The sequence below is a fragment of the Hemicordylus capensis genome, chromosome 1 (genome assembly GCF_027244095.1).
Source record: "Hemicordylus capensis ecotype Gifberg chromosome 1, rHemCap1.1.pri, whole genome shotgun sequence".
Classification (NCBI taxonomy): domain Eukaryota; kingdom Metazoa; phylum Chordata; class Lepidosauria; order Squamata; family Cordylidae; genus Hemicordylus; species Hemicordylus capensis.
Genome location: NC_069657.1, coordinates 429,306,438 through 429,323,745, shown reverse-complemented (window position 1 = coordinate 429,323,745; position 17,308 = coordinate 429,306,438). Strand labels below are relative to the sequence as shown.

At 41.8% G+C, this 17,308-nt stretch overlaps 1 protein-coding gene across 1 annotated transcript in view; it reads right to left on the bottom strand.

The window, feature by feature from the left end:
* Positions 1-215: 215 nt before the first annotated feature.
* Positions 216-17,308, bottom strand: part of PRKCE (protein kinase C epsilon) — a 518,891-nt gene continuing 501,798 nt past the window's right edge. Inside the window, exon 15 of the mRNA XM_053312122.1 lies at positions 216-7,363. Within this exon, the coding sequence (XP_053168097.1) occupies positions 7,217-7,363 (147 nt within the window). The 3' untranslated portion in view covers positions 216-7,216. The remainder of the gene's footprint in view (positions 7,364-17,308) is intronic.

Genomic DNA, 17,308 nt, shown 5'->3' with positions numbered 1-17,308 from the left:
GTGCCTGAATTGATTCGCACATCCCTACCTGCAGCCTTGGAGAAGCCTCTGCCAGAAGCAGAATGCTGAACTAGATGGACCAATTGTCTTACTTAGTATAAGGTAGCTTCCTATGTTCCTGTGTTGCTATATAATTAATTTAAAAAAAATTCCTTCAGACTCCACTGGGAACTTTTTATTCCTCATTTAGAAACACATGACAGAGGCAAAACAAATTAAGATTTTAACATCATTGTATTTATTAGGTTCTGAAACAATACACATTCACATCCTTTAGAATACAGTACATTTGGCACAGTAATAATGGCTACAATGAAATAACCCTAATGAATGGCAAGAGATTCAAATTACAACCATAAGAGGGGGGAAAAAATCTGTACAAAGAAAGCCTCACAATTTTTTAAAAAAACCTCCCCCCCTCCTGTAAAACTGAATACATTTCATATTTTCCCAGAACTATTCTGCACATTATTTCAAAAGAGGTCTTTTAATTTTTTAAAAGCCTTTTTGGAGAGAGAGCATTGTTTTTACGGTATGGAAATTTCTGTGTCTGCACTAAACAGAGTTACTAAAAAAACAGATATCCTGATTTTTTCCAAATGTTTGGCATTTTGCACACCTTTCATCGAAAAAGTGTGGTGGTGGAAACAATTTACAGGCGAAGAAGAAATGTAACAGCATGTTTGTTTCAAAGAAGTATCTTTAAACATAGGAAAGGTAACAGACATACCTACTAATGTAAACCAAACAGAAAATTACTGGAATTGAAATCACTTGTACTGAGGAGTGCTCCAATACGAGGCTGTTTAAATCCCACTGGTAGGGATGTGCACGGAACTGGCGGGGACCGGCTCGAAGGCGGCAGGGGGAGCACACACATGCACTTGATATGCACACACTCTACTTCCAGTCCGAGGAGTGGACGGGGCGGCAGGGAGGTGCATTGCCCCCCCACTGGACCAGTTTTTAAGTGAGCACCGGCAGGGGAAACAAGGTGGTGGGGAGTGCACCCCCCCACCCTTAAAGTTATCCCCCTGCCTTTGAACCCTGCGAACTGCCCGGTGTTCGAACCGCCTGGTTCATGCACATCCCTACCCACTGGTATTGAACTAGCTGTTGACATAAGCAGGCCTTGGCTGTGGATGCACACATAGATTTGCATCAAAGGATGCATGCAGCCAATTCAAGAGTGCTTGAATGAGCATGTGATGCAGTTGAGGATTTACATCTGCATTGGCAACACTTGTGGGAAGATGCTTATGTGTGTGGCTTTCTCTTGCTGGATCGGGGCAGTGGACTTCAATGGGTTTTAAGCAGCCTGACTGTACAGCCAAACTATCTCCTGTGCTAAGGTTTTTTTTTTTTTTTACTCTGGCCTGCAGAAAGACATGCTGGTGGTGTGGCATTTGTAGTGCAAGTGGCCAACGTGATGAGGAGAATGACCAAGGCTGAGGATTTCCCTCCCCTATTGGACAAATGACCAGCCCACACAGCTCAGTTACAGCTGTTGTGGGATCAGAAGGTGGTGAAAAAAAACGACTGTCATTACCCAAGCAACTGGGCCGTCTTTTCCAGCCTTCCAGCTTGTTAGTATGGGCTGCTACAGATGGAACTACTTTGAGTAATTTTCCTCATCATGTCAGCAAATGTTTGTTAGTGATTTCTATGGCAGAAATGTAGAAGCTACGTACTCCACAGTTTTGCTTTCAAAAGCTTTGTGGAATGTAATTCTTCCCTTCCAAAAATAAAAATAGAAATGGCTAATCCCCATTTTGTACAAAGGCCTCTTGTTTCACGCAAACTAGTGCACTACATAATAGTTCGTCCTTCTAGCCAGTCTACATGCAGCTTCAGAAGGCCACTTACTGCCTCCAAAGCTGCTGCTCTTCTACTGAAAAGACCACTCCGTATTGTCAGTTCTTGCCTGGATGTCCAAAGCTAACATGTGGCAGAAAGACACAGAGCTGATACTACCACACAAAAACCAATGGGCAGTTTTATACTAATTTTTCCTACAATAAAAATAAAATAATGAGATGATGTAACCTTAATGACGTCTCTGTGCTTCCAAATCTAGAAGCTAGGGGTTTTTCTTCCCCTGTGCCCCCAGCCCTTAAAATTTAATGACGATAAATTAAATTATTCTAATAGTTTTGATCCATTATTACACTGGTAAGCCAGACAACACATGACTTGATATAGCATAATATTTGAAATCATCATATGAATACATACATATATATATATATATTTATATATATATAATTACACCTGAGCTTCTTTTAAAACAAACAAACAAACAAACAAACAAAATGGAATTGAATGTCATTGTCACTGAAAGTGGCTATGAACAGCCAGACGCAAAACTGACGTCAACCTAATCTGCCTATTTGAGAAGACAACTTGGACTAACAGCTCAAGTTACTTTTGTGGCATAGGAGTCGCTATAGTGCTGCCCCTTCCCATACATAAAGACGTTCCAGGCCATATGGGAAAAGCCTATGTTGTGGCTCCTCCCCACACCAGTGTCAGTTCTTCCAGCAACTGGGGCATGATATCTCCACTGGTGTGGGGCTCCTTCCACATGGCCCAGGGTTTCTCATTTAATCTGCACATAAGAAGTGAGGGGCGGAGCTTCATTTCAGTAAAACTCACACAGCAGAGGACGGGTTCAAATGTAATGGTGGCAAGTATGGAAGAGCTGGTGGTTCCTGCCAGGCACACACTACTGTTCCTGCTGCTGCTTCTGTATCATCAGAACCCGGATATGTTGGGTTGAGAATGCCGGGTGTCCACCTCAGCTCAACATTCACAACCAATATTTGCAGTTGGCTTGATGATGGGTGGAGATGGGTACCCAATATTCTTCACCCACCATTTCCAGGTTCTGATGACATGGAAGAGGCATTACGAACCGGAGTGCGTGCCTAGTGGGAACCAGCAGCTCTTCAGTATTTACTCACCACTGTTACATGTGAACTCTGTCAGAGATACCATGAGAAGGGGTTCCATCTCTACAACTCAATTGCCTGTGTTTCTGTCAATAATGGCTGTTTCTCTCCCCCCCCCCAGTCTCTATCATTCCATATAGAGTTTAAGAGAATTATACAGGAGTTTTAGTACAGCTTAATATAGGTCCACATACTTTAACAGAAAACAAATGGGGGAAAATCTCATCTTTGACAGTAACTTGAACCAATACACATACAGAGTATTGCACATGGACATTATAATTATTCTTTCATAGGCTAACGTGTGTTTTTTTAATAATATGCCTGAACATGCAGCAGTTGATACCTCTATATTCATTGAATTCCACAGGCCTTGCAGTAAACACCTATATACAAAATCCTCACCTGTACAAAAGGCAAAAAGGGGAAAACAACTAAAAAGAAAGAAGAAAAGAAATAAAGCTTCTTGAGTGCCACTCTGCCGGTCACAAGTATATATATATAGTGTGCAGCCGGAAAATCCAAGTGCAACAAGTAAAATGGATTTCCCTGACTGCTCATTCAGTCCAGTAAAAAAAATTATTTGTATATATATATACACACACACACACACACACACCTCAGCGATACATGAACACACACACGCGCACGCGCACACAAAACACAGGCTACTCCCGGAAATATAAGTACATAACACTGTCAGCATATCTACAGGCGGTAACGTCACATTTGTTAATATTGTCCACATGAGTTACCATTTTAAATGTCCCATCAAAAAATCCATTTACAACTCAGAAATGTCAGTTTTTGAATGTTGATCTTCAGTCTCAATATGCTTTCACATAATGAATGGTTTTGTCTTCCTATAGCACAGTTTTCATACCAGATTTTTCTAAATAATACAAACAAAAGAACAGTAGTACTACTGGGCATGATCCAGCTGGACCCATGGTACATGATTGGGTGAGCTTTGCCCCTCCTTCTTCCCCACTGATCCTTGGCCAGCAGCCAAAATGCTGGCCAAGGTTTATGTGCCAAAATGCCCCAGCCACTACCTACTATGGGAAGCTTATGTTTACCTTTCTCATGTACATCTAAGCATCCCACTCCTTCTCAGCGCCATTTGTGCAAAATACTAGATGGATCTGCATATACCATATTTATAGAAGACAACCTGAATTTAAGATGACCCCCCCCACCAAAAAAATAGAGGTTATACAAGTAATACGTGTATCTACCCGAAAGGAAGAGGACTCTGAATTGAAGGCAACCCCCCATTTATACCAGTACTGAAGGAAGAAGGAAGGAAAAGGCTGTGCCCAAAGACAGGTGGATCATGCCCAATTTTTTCCTTTGTAAAAGCCTGTAAAAGTAACACACTGCTATTAAAAGTAAAAAGAAATAAATAAAGCAGGACATTATGGAAATCAGATACAGTGAAATTCTATCTTAGGAAAAATTAAATCTACTTCAGGCCTGTCATTGCATTAATGACATGATTGCTTGAGGTACTAGCTTTCATATAGTCTATTATGGAAAAAGAAACATATACGTGCCAAAAAACCCTGTAAAAGCTGTAGTAAACCTATATTGCTTTATTAAAGCTATTATAGGCTTTTGGATAATTTGTCCACTCTTTAGCCCTTTAACACCTGTCTGTAAAGCATCTGTATGTGTTTTTAAAAAACCTTTAAAATATAACCCTTAAAAGATAGTTTTTAAAAAAAAAAATGGTCATGTGTTCTTAGAAAAAAGTATTTTTTCTGATTTTTTTAAAAAAGAATTTCCATGACAGCTTTATCAGAAGGTTTTAATTATTTGGAACTCCTTCAGTCAAACTATATTTGAATATACTTTAACTCTACATTTTTTTGTATTTATTTTAGCTGTTTTTGGTAAATATTTTGTCAGTCCATCTGCCCTTTCATTTATCGTCCCAGTAGTCAGCAAACTGCTTGAACATAAGCATGCGTGTAACTGGCAAAAAGGAGATTCTGGAGAGGGAAAAATCTCCCCCAGTTGCCTTATGTTCTTGGGGGTGGGATGTGAAAAGTCCGTAGGAATAGATTTCTACAATACCTCGATGGGGAGCCAGAAACACATTCTAGTCCACTTCCATAAATGCATTTAGAATTCTAGTACAATTATGTAAGTGCTGCTTAACCTGTGATGCACTTTTATCACTATTGCACTCTCAGCTATGTTCATATCCAAATTAACAAAGGATTGGGGGGCGGGGGAATCTCTCTTCAGCCTCCTTTGTACTGAGCCAAAACCATTAGGCACAGCATAGGCATTCATGGACCAAGTGACAGACAGCAGCCCTTAACAAACAAAGCCCTGATTCTGCCCAGCTTGACAGTGCAGAACTGCAGAACTTCAGAGAAAGAGCGTGCTGTGCCTTCTGCTTAGGACTCACTCCTAATGGTGGATTACTGCATAGGCAATATAGGCAGCTGCCTATGGCAGTAAATCTTGGGGAACCACATCTTGGAGAGAAACCTAATTCTGTTCCCCACCAACACCTTTGAAAATGCTGCTGTGTAGTGAACACAGGAAATTGCCATTTACTGAGTCAGACCATTGGTCTGTCTAGCTCAGTATAGTCTTCAGTGGTAGAGGCTCTGGCCACCTCCTAACCATCACAGCAGGTGAGGTCGGGCACTGGAGGACGGCGGTGAAAGAGGTCCTCACCCAAGCCTGGCTTTCTCGCAAATGACACAGAGTGGGCAATTTCAGGCCTCTGTGCATGCACGCACGCGTATATATTCCCATTATCACTGTGATCTATACCCTAGTTAAGGTGAAGTACTTTGATTAAAACCAATTTCTATTCAACTAAAGGCCAGCACACAGGTTACAATGGCAACACAGCTCTTAAATAGTTTTCTGAGATGGTGATCTCAGCCATGAACTGTTGGCTGCGTAATGGTTTGCCATGAGGCAGTGAGATTCCACAACCCCCCTGTAATGTGGACAAAGCCACTATAGAGAATTATTAATGTGGCCAACATATGACAGCCACGTTAGGTGCACAGACACTCAGATACCAAGATATTGAAATAGACAAATCCTAGTCCTTCACCTTACTCTGAATGGTATAAATAATAAGCTGGAATTTCAGTGTTGAATTTTTCAGTTAGGTGCCTAATAGAAGGTCATTTAGCTATTTACAGGAATATTGACTCACACCTTGATTCTACACAGTTAAATTGGAAGGAAGTTTCATTGAGTCAGTTCTCAGAATCTGTGAGATGTTAGTTTAATGGGAATCTGCGATTCTTTAAGCATGTTTGTTCCCATGGAGTATGTTGTGAGAATCAGAAATTACCAGGAATCTCAGATTCAAAGCTGTGGGAAATTACAATGAAGCTAAGATTGCCAACCAAGATCTGATCTTAGCTTGATGATCTTAGCTTCATTGTAGCTTCCCACTGCACAAATCTGAGATTTCTGATAATTTCTGGGTTCTCACAACACATTCTGAGGGAGCATGCATGTCTTGGGAATCTCACCAGGCAAATTGTGAGAACCTGTCCATTGATTTCTAAAATATGCCTTGAAGTGTAAGAATAGTTGCACTCTTGTGCAAAAGCGCCTGGTTCGGAAGCATGGGGGCTACTACTGCATTTGCACCATTGTTAGAAGCACATGTGTTAGTGAGGATGTCAGCCCATGTTTCCCTGACCTTGTGCTGTCACAGTAAATCTTATGGCTAGTTTATATGATCACTTTTGAGGTGGGAAAAGTCACCATGAGGTGACCCCCCCAGTTTTCACATGGACTACATATACCACTATGTGATGGGATGATTATTTATCACATTAAAAAAAATTCTATCAAGTGGGAGATACAATCTCTCGACCCATGTGAAAAATGAGCAGAAAAATTACGTTCTAGTGACTGCCTCAAAAGTGACTGTAAATTGGTTTTGAAGGTGCCATCTTTAAAGCAAATGAACGAACAAAAAACAAGTCACAGCCTTCCTGGGAATACAAGGAAGATCCCAAATTGAAGCAATGAACAGCCACAATGTTACCTTTACAGTTGCTGATACAAAATATTTTGCATTGCTTTGTGAGACAGAAATTAAGAGTGCCTCCAGATCAAAGGTGAAAGAAAAATAACAATAAATATATAAAGATAGTATAAAGTGAGGGGATAGAGGCTCATGGTCAGATAAGTAGTTCTTGATTGAACATCTAGAGGATCTTTTTAGACCACACTTTGCAGTGTCAGTGATTTTGGTGGTCCTAATGGAAGTCTTATGGCAGCAGCTCTTCTCCGAAATATGAGAAGCCTTTGAATTCCTCTTGGTTGATTTGCTTTATAATGGCCTCATCCACTGGCGTTAATACCGGGTCTTCTCGCGTAAAGTCTTGATCAAAGTTATTTACATCCCTTTTGGTTTTCTGAGGAAGAAAAACAAAAAGTTACGGATGAGGAGCAGTTTCATGTGAACAATTTAAAAACCTCACAAAAGTAGCTATTAGAGTGGTGTGAAGTGTTTGAGCGGAGGGAGGGAGCTTCTGAAATAAGGCAGACTTCTGAAATGATATAAATAGGATCTACTTCATACAAGGGGTAATGAAGATGACCAAGTGAGATCACAGAAGCAAAGAATGGTTTCAGATAAGTCGGTGGGCCCTTGACAGAGAAGTTGAGAGCAACGTGACAACAGAACAGCTAGCTGAAAACATGATGTTATACAGCAGGGGTAGCCACTGTATATCAAGGTGAGCATTATTTTGAGAAGGAAGCATGAATTCAAACATATCTTGATTATAAATGGTGTCATGGGTTGACTACAAATCTGGCATGAGCAGAGAGGCAAGGGATTTTGGCCCCTGTTATCCTCAATAAAGATGACACGGTGACAAGCTAAAGCTCACACATTCTCAGCTTCTACACATCTCAGGGTGCTTCCTGGCACTGGCTTCTCCAGCAATCATAACACTTCTGCAGATCATTGACCTGTCAGAAACCCACGACTCTGATGTTCCCAGTGCTGATTTCAATACTGACTGCTTCTTGTCTTAACTTACTTCCCAGATCAGCACCAGGTGGGAAGGGGCAACAGAAACCATTGTACATAATGAGTAACCACAGCTCCACATCCCTGCAATTCCAAGTGGGTGATCTATGAAATGCTTCCCATTTCTCTTCCAAGTTCCCAGCTTCACTGGGGAAGTCTCTCTCTGAAAGCACTCTTAGCTTGTTACATTTTCCAGTAACAAGTTTCTGAGAATTGCTGGGATACAGTTGGAATTCACAATCTCTACATACCCCAGCTCATTCACAGGCAAACTCCTCATTACATTGCCATCACAAGTAACCGAGCCTCAAAGGCTCCTTCTCCTATGTAAAGTATTATCAGGAGTATGTCAAACAATCTGCTGTGGACCGTAGTTTGAAAGGAGCAGGCTGGTGGAAGCCAGCATGTGCAAAAGCTAACCATTCCGACACAAAGTGTGACAACTTAGCCATTGCTGCTTTAAATACAGGTGAAACTCGGAAAATTAGAATATCGTGCAAAAGTCCATTAATTTCAGTAATGCAAATTAAAAGGTGAAACTGATATATGAGAAGGACGTATTACATGCAAAGCGAGATAAGTCAAGCCTTAATTTGTTATAATTGTGATGATCATGGCGTACAGCTCATGAAAACCCCAAATCCACAATCCCAGAAAATTAGAATATTACATGGAACCAAGAAGACAAGGATTGAAGAATAGAACAATATCGGACCTCTGGAAAGTATAAGCATGCATATGTATTCAGTACTTGGTTTGGGCCCCTTTTGCAGCAATTACTGCCTCAATGCGGCGTGGCATGGATGCTATCAGCCTGTGGCACTGATGAGGTATTATGGAAGACCAGGATGCTTCATTAGCGGCCTTCAGCAATTCTGCATTGTTTGGTCTCATGTCTCTCATCCTTCTCTTGGCAATGCCCCATAGATTCTCTATGGGGTCAGGTCAGGCGAGTTTGCTGGCCAATCAAGCACAGTACACTGTATACTTTTCAGAGGTCCGATATTGTTCTATTCTACAATCCTTGTCTTCTTGGTTCCATGTAATATTCTAATTTTCTGGGATTGTGGATTTGGGGTTTTCATGAGCTGTACGCCATGATCATCACAATTATAACAAATTAAGGCTTGACTTATCTCACTTTGCATGTAATGCGTCTGTCTCATATATCAGTTTCACCTTTTAATTTGCATTACTGAAATTAATGGACTTTTGCACGATATTCTAATTTTCCGAGTTTCACCTGTACACACTTTAGCCCACATCCTGTTTCCCCACATATGGTGAGGAAACTGGGTGTGCTGCTGCAGGGATTTTTTAAAAATTGCTGTAGTTGTGCAAGAGCGCTTTCTCACAAGTGCTATAAAATCGTGCAAACACAGTTGCGCAACAATAGGGCCATTGGAAATAATGGCCATAGTGTTACCCAAATGTGTTTGTGCAATTTTCTGGTATTTGCGCAACAGTACTCATGAACAACTATGGAGGTTTTTTAAATGCCTGCAGCAGTGTGGTTGGTGAAGACACTGCCCACGGGACATTGTGCGGTAGGTAGGTATTTGAGAACACCTTGCTGTAGACCAGGGCTGCATAACCTTGACCTTCCTAAATGCAGTTGGACTACAATGCCTATCATCCCAGTCACAGTGGCCAACAGTCAGGGATGATGGGTGTTGTAGTCCAACAACAGCTGGAGGGCCATGTTGTGCAACACTGCCGTAGACTATCCATCCTTTCTCTGCAGCTGTGAAACAGATACAACTGCATTTCTGCGGGTTCTTAGCATCACTCTCTTAACAACCCAATTTTAAGGGTGGTTCACAGGTGCCTAGTCCAAAGACATGGATGATTTTAACGATATAGCAACCATGGAAGGAGTTACTCAGGATGTGTATGGAAGTAAGCTGCAAGAGATGTGAAACACACAGGACGCTGAACACCTTAATTTACTTAAAAATTTTAATTATGCTAAAGTCATACATGCAGTACAAAGTGATCTCAAAGCATGTGTTTACCATGCTGTGAACCTCCTATTTTTGATAAGCCAGCCCAGCATCGTATTCTTCCTAAGACTGGAACTGAAAATTTTCCAAAATGAGAAAGTCTGCATTGGTAGGGAAGGCAGTTCAAAGGCAAATAGCATTTCCCCTTCAAATTAGTTTCCCTATAGGCTGTGGCCACTACAGACCATCTCCACCATCAGAAACCTCTTTTTGTTTCTTCTCTGTTGCCCACCTGAGAACGGATTTTTACCTATGCAAAGTTGTTACAAAAACCCATGGTAACTGTAATGTGGGAAAACATGGTGGTCTATACTTGGCAAGCATACAGCAGTCTGCAGTTTTCTGTTATACAACTCAAACAATCCTTAAGGTATCCACTGCATTTCCATCAATGAAGGAAAATACTTCTTTATAAAATGTGACCACCTAGAACGTGGTCAGGATACCAAGCTTAACACTGTAGTGGTCATTTCCACACAAGCTTTATTGCTTTTAAGTCTCTAAAGTGACCCTTCTGAATGTTCTGTATGTGGTATGGAAAGTGGAAGGCAATGCTTTTTAATTTCTACAGGAAGCAATTTTGCCACAGAACCAAAAGGACAACTCATGTAACTCTCCTGACTGGTTGTCTTGATTTGCCAGGTTTCCTCTTGGGTTAGATCTACACTATAAAATTGGTATAACTGCTATGGCTCCCTCAGGAAATCTTGGGAACTGTAGTTTTCAAAGGAGCTGAGAATTCCTAGACAGAGGCCCACGTTGTTCTTTAATCTTAAACAGCATCTAGAACGTTTTAGGTGCTTTGTGAGTTAATAATAACAGTAGTTTCCATGGTTTCCATGAGGGAGCAGGAATAGCCATGATGGTTAAAATGTGTATTTTAAAGAAGATGGCCAATATTTGGTGAATGTCAACATTCACACGAAAATCCAGACAATCCAAAATTTATTACATGAATGCTCCTAAGTAGATATATATGTATGTCCCCCATTTTCAGACATACATAAATGAATGCTGACAATAATGCCTATTGGCATTCACTGGTGTCTCTCAAATTTCCACATAGTCATAAACTTGGCTGAATTCATATGAGCAAATTTCAGACATTCTCTATCTAGCTCAGTATTGTCTTCACAGACTGGCAGCGGCTTCTCCAAGGTTGCAGGCAGGAATCTCTCTCAGCCCTATCTTGGAGAAGCCAGGGAGGGAACTTGAAACCTTCTGCTCTTCCCAGAGTGGCTTCATCCCCTGAGGGGAACATCTTACAGTGCTCACACATCAAGTCTCCCATTCATATGCAACCAGGGCAGACCCTGCTTAGCTATGGTGACAAGTCATGCTTGCTACCACAAGACCAGCTCTCCTCTCCACTTGCTCCCCCTCCTACTTTGGAGTGTGCACAGCTTCCAGACTTGGGGAGGAAGCATCTCCTACCCTAATTAGCATGAAAAAAACCAGTCTTCTGTTTATTATTGCAACTCACAGAGCCCAGAGATGCAAGTTTTGGGCAGTATAGAAATGTAATAAACAAACTAACTCACTCACTCACTCTCCTTGATTTGTGACAGCCAGCAGCTTTATGGGGTTTGTTTGCATTTTGAATGTCATACTGACTGCTAGAGAAGTTAATCCTTATGAAGGCTCTGTAAATGATGGGCCACTGTGTGAGACAGGAGGCTGGACTAGATGGGCTTTGGGCCTGAAGCAGCAGGGCTTTTCTTACGTTCTTATGTAAATAAGTGACTGCTTAATCATGATTTGATAGTTTTTCCCAGTGTGCTCTGTTTTACTAGATTGTAAGCCAGTGGGTAGGGCCATTTATCTTTACATTGTTATATGGCACCTAGTATATTGCTAGGCACAGTCGAAGGGAGAAATTACAATGATATAAATCTCCTAATATAAGAACAGATAGGATATTGTTATCAGAAAGCATGAGGTATTAAAAATAACTACAAATTTCATTGTGTTCAGTTAAAAACGTATGAAAGGTAACCCCATTCTTATCTATAGGGGTTGGACTGCTCATGTTAACTGAACAAAGAGGCAAAGTGATGATTCTCTTTATTGAACAGGGGGAGAACAAGTGGCCCTATCCATCGCCAACACAGCATCCCTCCGGTGGCTATTGCTGGGGTCTGTCATATTTCATTTTTAGAATGTGAGCCCTTTGGCAGCAGGGAGCAATTGAATTTATTTATTTATGTCTATGTAAATCACTTTGGGGACGTTTGTTGAAAAGTGGTATATAAACATCCGTCGTATTTGTATGTTTCTTTGCACAGTCTGTGGGCCAGTTTAAAATGACAGCTGATCTGAAAAACTGCACCTAACGGTTCACAGCCATTGTAGACTGTGCTTCACATTCTCCCCCATGCAATGTGGGTAGTAAGAGCCCTGCCCATGTTGCTGGGCCTGCGTAGGCACCACAGATGTGGTGCCACAATGCAGCTCTGCTCCAGTATGAAGTTGCGCAAAAGTGAAACATTGTGCAAAAGTTGTGCTCATTACTGGAAATAACAGGTATCCTGTTGCACAACTGTGTTTGTGCAACTTCATGCCAGAGCACAGCTGCACTGTGGCACAGCAGCACTGATGATCCTTACAGGGATGCCGCAACATGGGGGCGATATGTTGCCACGTGGCATAGCGGAGAATGTGATCCTGAGAGAGAAACAAAGTTTACAGACAGAAGGGCGGGGGGGGGGGGGGATGTAAGATTGTAATATAAGACAGCAAAAGTCCACAGAACAGAATGAAGAATAATACAAACAGTGGAAAAGGGTGAGTGAACAAAATTATAGAAATAATAATACATCTATGGCAAGAAGAAAGGTAAGGAAATAAGGCACTGGCAGTTAAAAGACCATAGATAAGTCGCCCTGCTTCAGATGGCAGCAATTGTTTCAAGTGTTAAGTGCCTAAAATAGGAAATTAAGTAAGGAAAATGAATGATATGAATGTGAATGCAAAAATAGAAATTATGTGAGAAAAAACTCCCTAAATGCCTGCCTGGAGGCAGTGATGGGCTGGATGAGAAATTAAAAAAACACTAAATCCAGATAAGACGGAGGTACTTATTGTGTGGGGTCGGAACTCGGAGGTAATTTGGATCTGCTGGTTCTGGATGGGGTCACACTTCCCCAGAAGGAAGAAGTATGCAGTCTGGGAGAGCTTCTGGATCCCAACCTTTCCCTGGTGTCCCATGTTGAGGTGGTGGCCAGAGGTGTTTTCTGTCAGCTTCGCCTGATATGCCAGCTGTGTCCATTTGTTGAGATAAATGACCTCAACAGAGTGGTACATATGCTAGCAACCTCCAGACTTGACTGCTGCAATGTTCTCTGTGTGGGGCTGCCTTTGTGCATAGTCCAGAAACTGCAGTTGGAACTGCAGAATGTGGCACCCAGGTTGGTCTCTGGGTCATCTCGAAGAGACCATATTACTCCTGTATTAAAAGAATTACACTGGCTACCAATAGGTTTCCAGGCAAAATACAAGGTGCTGGTTATAATGTATAAAGCCCTAAACAGCTTAGGCCCTGGCCATTTAAGAGAACGCCTTCTTCACTATGAGCCCCATTCGCCCACTGAGATCATCTGGAGAGGTTCATCTGTAGTTGCCACTGGCTCATCTGGTGGCTACCCAGGCCTTCTTCGTTGCTACCCCGAGTCTCTGGAATGCGCTTCCTCCTGAAATAAGAGCCTCCCTATCTCAGACAACTTTTTAAAAGTATCTAAAGACATATTGATTTACCCACGCTTTTTAACTAGACTTGTGATTTTAAATTGTTTTAAGTTTTTAATTTATGGTTAATTTGTTTTATGATGCTGTGAACTGCCCAGAGATGGAGGTTTGGGCGGTGCACAAATAAAATAAAATACTTTTAAAATTCAGGGAACCAACAAAACCACAAAAGATTTGTATAAAAAACATAAAAGGGTATCCAAATGCTATCCCCAAAGGTGGCAACATATAAAGCAAAAGAGAAAAATTATTGTACCATTTAAATCCAATTACCAGGCACAAATTATAGTCCAATTCAGACTAATGTAAAAGTCAGTTCAATAGAAGGATGGGCCTGTAGTTCAGTGCCAGAGTATTTGCTTTGTATGCAGAAGGTTCCACGTTTGATCCTTGGCATTTCCAGGTAGAGCTGAAACCCTGGAGCGCCACTATTGTCTGTTCTGACAATAGTGAGTCAATGGTCTGGCCTGATATACAATGGCAGGCTGACATGATGGGCAGCGATCCCCTGATGTAGTCAGAGCTGCTGACTTCAGAGTCTTCAGAGTCCTTGCTCTCCAGGCTTGATGGGCAAGGCAGTGTGTGGCAGGGCAGAGAGATCAGAAAGTGGATTTTCACCTCTCCCCTCCCTGCAAAAGCCCCCTTTGCATCCATGAATATGTGTTGCTCTTTCCCAGGTAAAACTTGCCAGGTTTACCAAACACAGTCTATTTCCTTCTCCATCCTCTTGGCGTTCTGACATGGGCTTACATCCTGCACAGCAAGCCACCTGCCCAAGTATGTATGTATGTATTTATTTTATTTAACAGATTCACATCTCACACACTACCAATGTATCTAGGTGGTTTACGATAACAAAACAACCCAAAAGATTAAACATCTAAAACATATGTAAAATTTAAAATTAAAATTAAAAGCCTGCTAATCTGGGGAGCTCTGTGCTTACTAAAGAGTGCTGGGTAACATTTGTGCCCCCCCCCCCCGCCGCAGTTCAATGGTGGCTTTGCCACTGAGCCCAATTCTATTAAAGCTGCCAAAGATGATATCTTACTGAAATAAACTGTTGTCCACTGAAACATCAGCATTTCCCTCCCTACTCACACAACAGCAATAGTTTTTAGTCATTCCAGACAGAATTTGAACTTATGGAGCGGCATCAATGGCCATGAAACCGACTGCCAGGAAATTTAGGAAAAAGAAGCACTTTTTTCCACATAAAGCACGTAATTAATCTATGGAATTCCCTGCCATGGGATGTGGTGATGGCTACGAGTTGGATGGCTTTAAAAAGGGCTTAGACCAGGCCTGCTCAACTTAGGCCCCCCAGCTGTTTTTGAGCTACAACTCCCATAATCCCCAGCCACAGTAGCCAATAGCCTGGGATTATGGGAATTGTAGGCCAACATCTGCAGGAGGGCCGAAGTTGAGCAGCCCTGGCTTAGACAAATTCATGGAGGACAGGTCTGTCAATAGCTACAAATTTGATGGCTATAGGCCACCTCCAGCTTCAAAGGCAGGATGCCTCTGAATACCAATTGCAGGGGAGCAACAGTGGAGAGAGGGCATATCCTCATCTCTTGCTTGTGGGCTTCTCAGAGGCATCCACCATCCGGTGGGCCACTGTGTGAAACAGGATGCTGGACTAGATAGACCTTGGGCCTGATCCAGCAAGTCTGTCCTTCTAATCTGGGAATTTAAAGCTACACACACATTCTCTGGACTGGATGGCTTGGCAAAATCCAATGGCTTTATAAAGGGCTTAGACAAATTCATGGAGGACAGTTCTATCAGTGACAACTAGTCATGATGGCTATAGGCCACCTCCAGCTTCAAAGGCAAGATTCCTCTAAATACCAATTGCAGGGGAGCAACAGCAGGAGAGAGTGTATGCCCTCATCTCTTGCTTGTGCGCTTCTCAAAAGCATCTGATGGGCCACTTTGGAAATCAGGATGCTAGACTACTAGATAGTAGGGATGTGCACAAATCAATTTTTTTCATTTGATTTCTGCCTGAATTGAATCACCCCTGATTTGTTTTGTGTCCAAATTTGTTCCCCCGAATCACCCCGGATTTGATTTGGATTTGGATTTATTCAGACCACTTATAAAGGTCCTAGGGGCACCAAGTTTGGGTGGTGGGTAGGTCCCCATGGGTGCTACCTCCTACTCATATTTCAATGGACTTGGTTGATTTTTAATGAATTTATTTTAGTTTTTACTGATTGTGTATATTTCTGCCATAGGAAATAATGGGGATTCAAAGTCGCCCTATCCTAACCCTAACATGGATCCTCAGATTTCATTTAAAAAGAAAATAAAAGCTAAGCTCTAGCCCTTGTAGAAGTGGAGTCATGGAGCAAAATGTGTGGTCACTATTTTTCAAGTGTTTGGATTCTTTGGTATATAATAACTTTTCCTCATAATGAATCCCTATGAAGATTCATTGCACACCTTCATTTCTTCTGTTTATTTTGACTACCACTGGACAGTGCCAACTGCCAACTGCCATGTGCCAACTACACCCCCTGCCCCACCTGCAAGGGGGTGGGGTACTCATTTAATTTTTAGGAATACTGAAGTGTTTAGATTATTTGGTGTCTAAAAACATTCCTCATAATGAATCCCTATGAGGATTCATTGCACACCTTCATTTCTTCTGTTTATTTTGACTGTCATTGGACAGTGCCAACTGTCATGTGGCAACTACAACCCCCCCTACCCCCCCCCTCCGGTGTACTCAGTTTATTTTTTAGGAATTTTTGAAGTGTTTAGATCCTTTGGTGTCTTCATTACATACCTTCATTTCGTCTGTTCATTTTGACCCCACTGCTTTGCAGGTGGTGGGGGTGGGGAATTAGTAGAGGTTAAAGTGTTTACATAGAGAAATAATAAATAAATAAGATGGATCCCTGTCCCCAAAGGGCTCACAATCTAAAAAGAAACATAACATAGACACCAGCAACAGTCACTAGAGGTACTGTGCTAGTGGTGGATAGGGCCAGTTGCTCTCCCCCTGCTAAATAAAGAGAATCACCACATTAAAATGTGCCTCTTTGCCAAGTTAGCAGGGGCCTATGCATGACTGCTGTAAGATACCTTCAGAAGTTTGTCCTTTGTGAATTAAGGCCTCTATTCCAGACAGGGCCCATATCCACAGACAAAAATTCCTAGAACATAAACTGAGTAGTACCCCACTGCCTTGTGCGTGGAAGTGAGGTGTAGTTGGCACATGGCAGATGACAGTTGGCACTGTTCAGAGCAGGGGCAGAGCTACTATTGGGTGAACGGGTTCAAGGATTTGGAGACAGAACAAATAGTCCCTGTCATCCATTAGCTAGATTCTGGTCCAAATTGAATTGTGCCAGATTTGAATTGTTTCGAGATTTGGATTCCTTTTAATTTCCCCAGATTCTCAGCATTAATTTTTTTTTAAAGGAGTAATGGAGCAAAATGTGTGGTCACTATTTTTCAAGTGTTTGGATTGATTCTTTGGTGCATAATAACTGTTCTCAATGAATCCCTATGTGGATTCATTACACACCTTCATTTCTTCTATTCATTTTGACTGTCTGTGA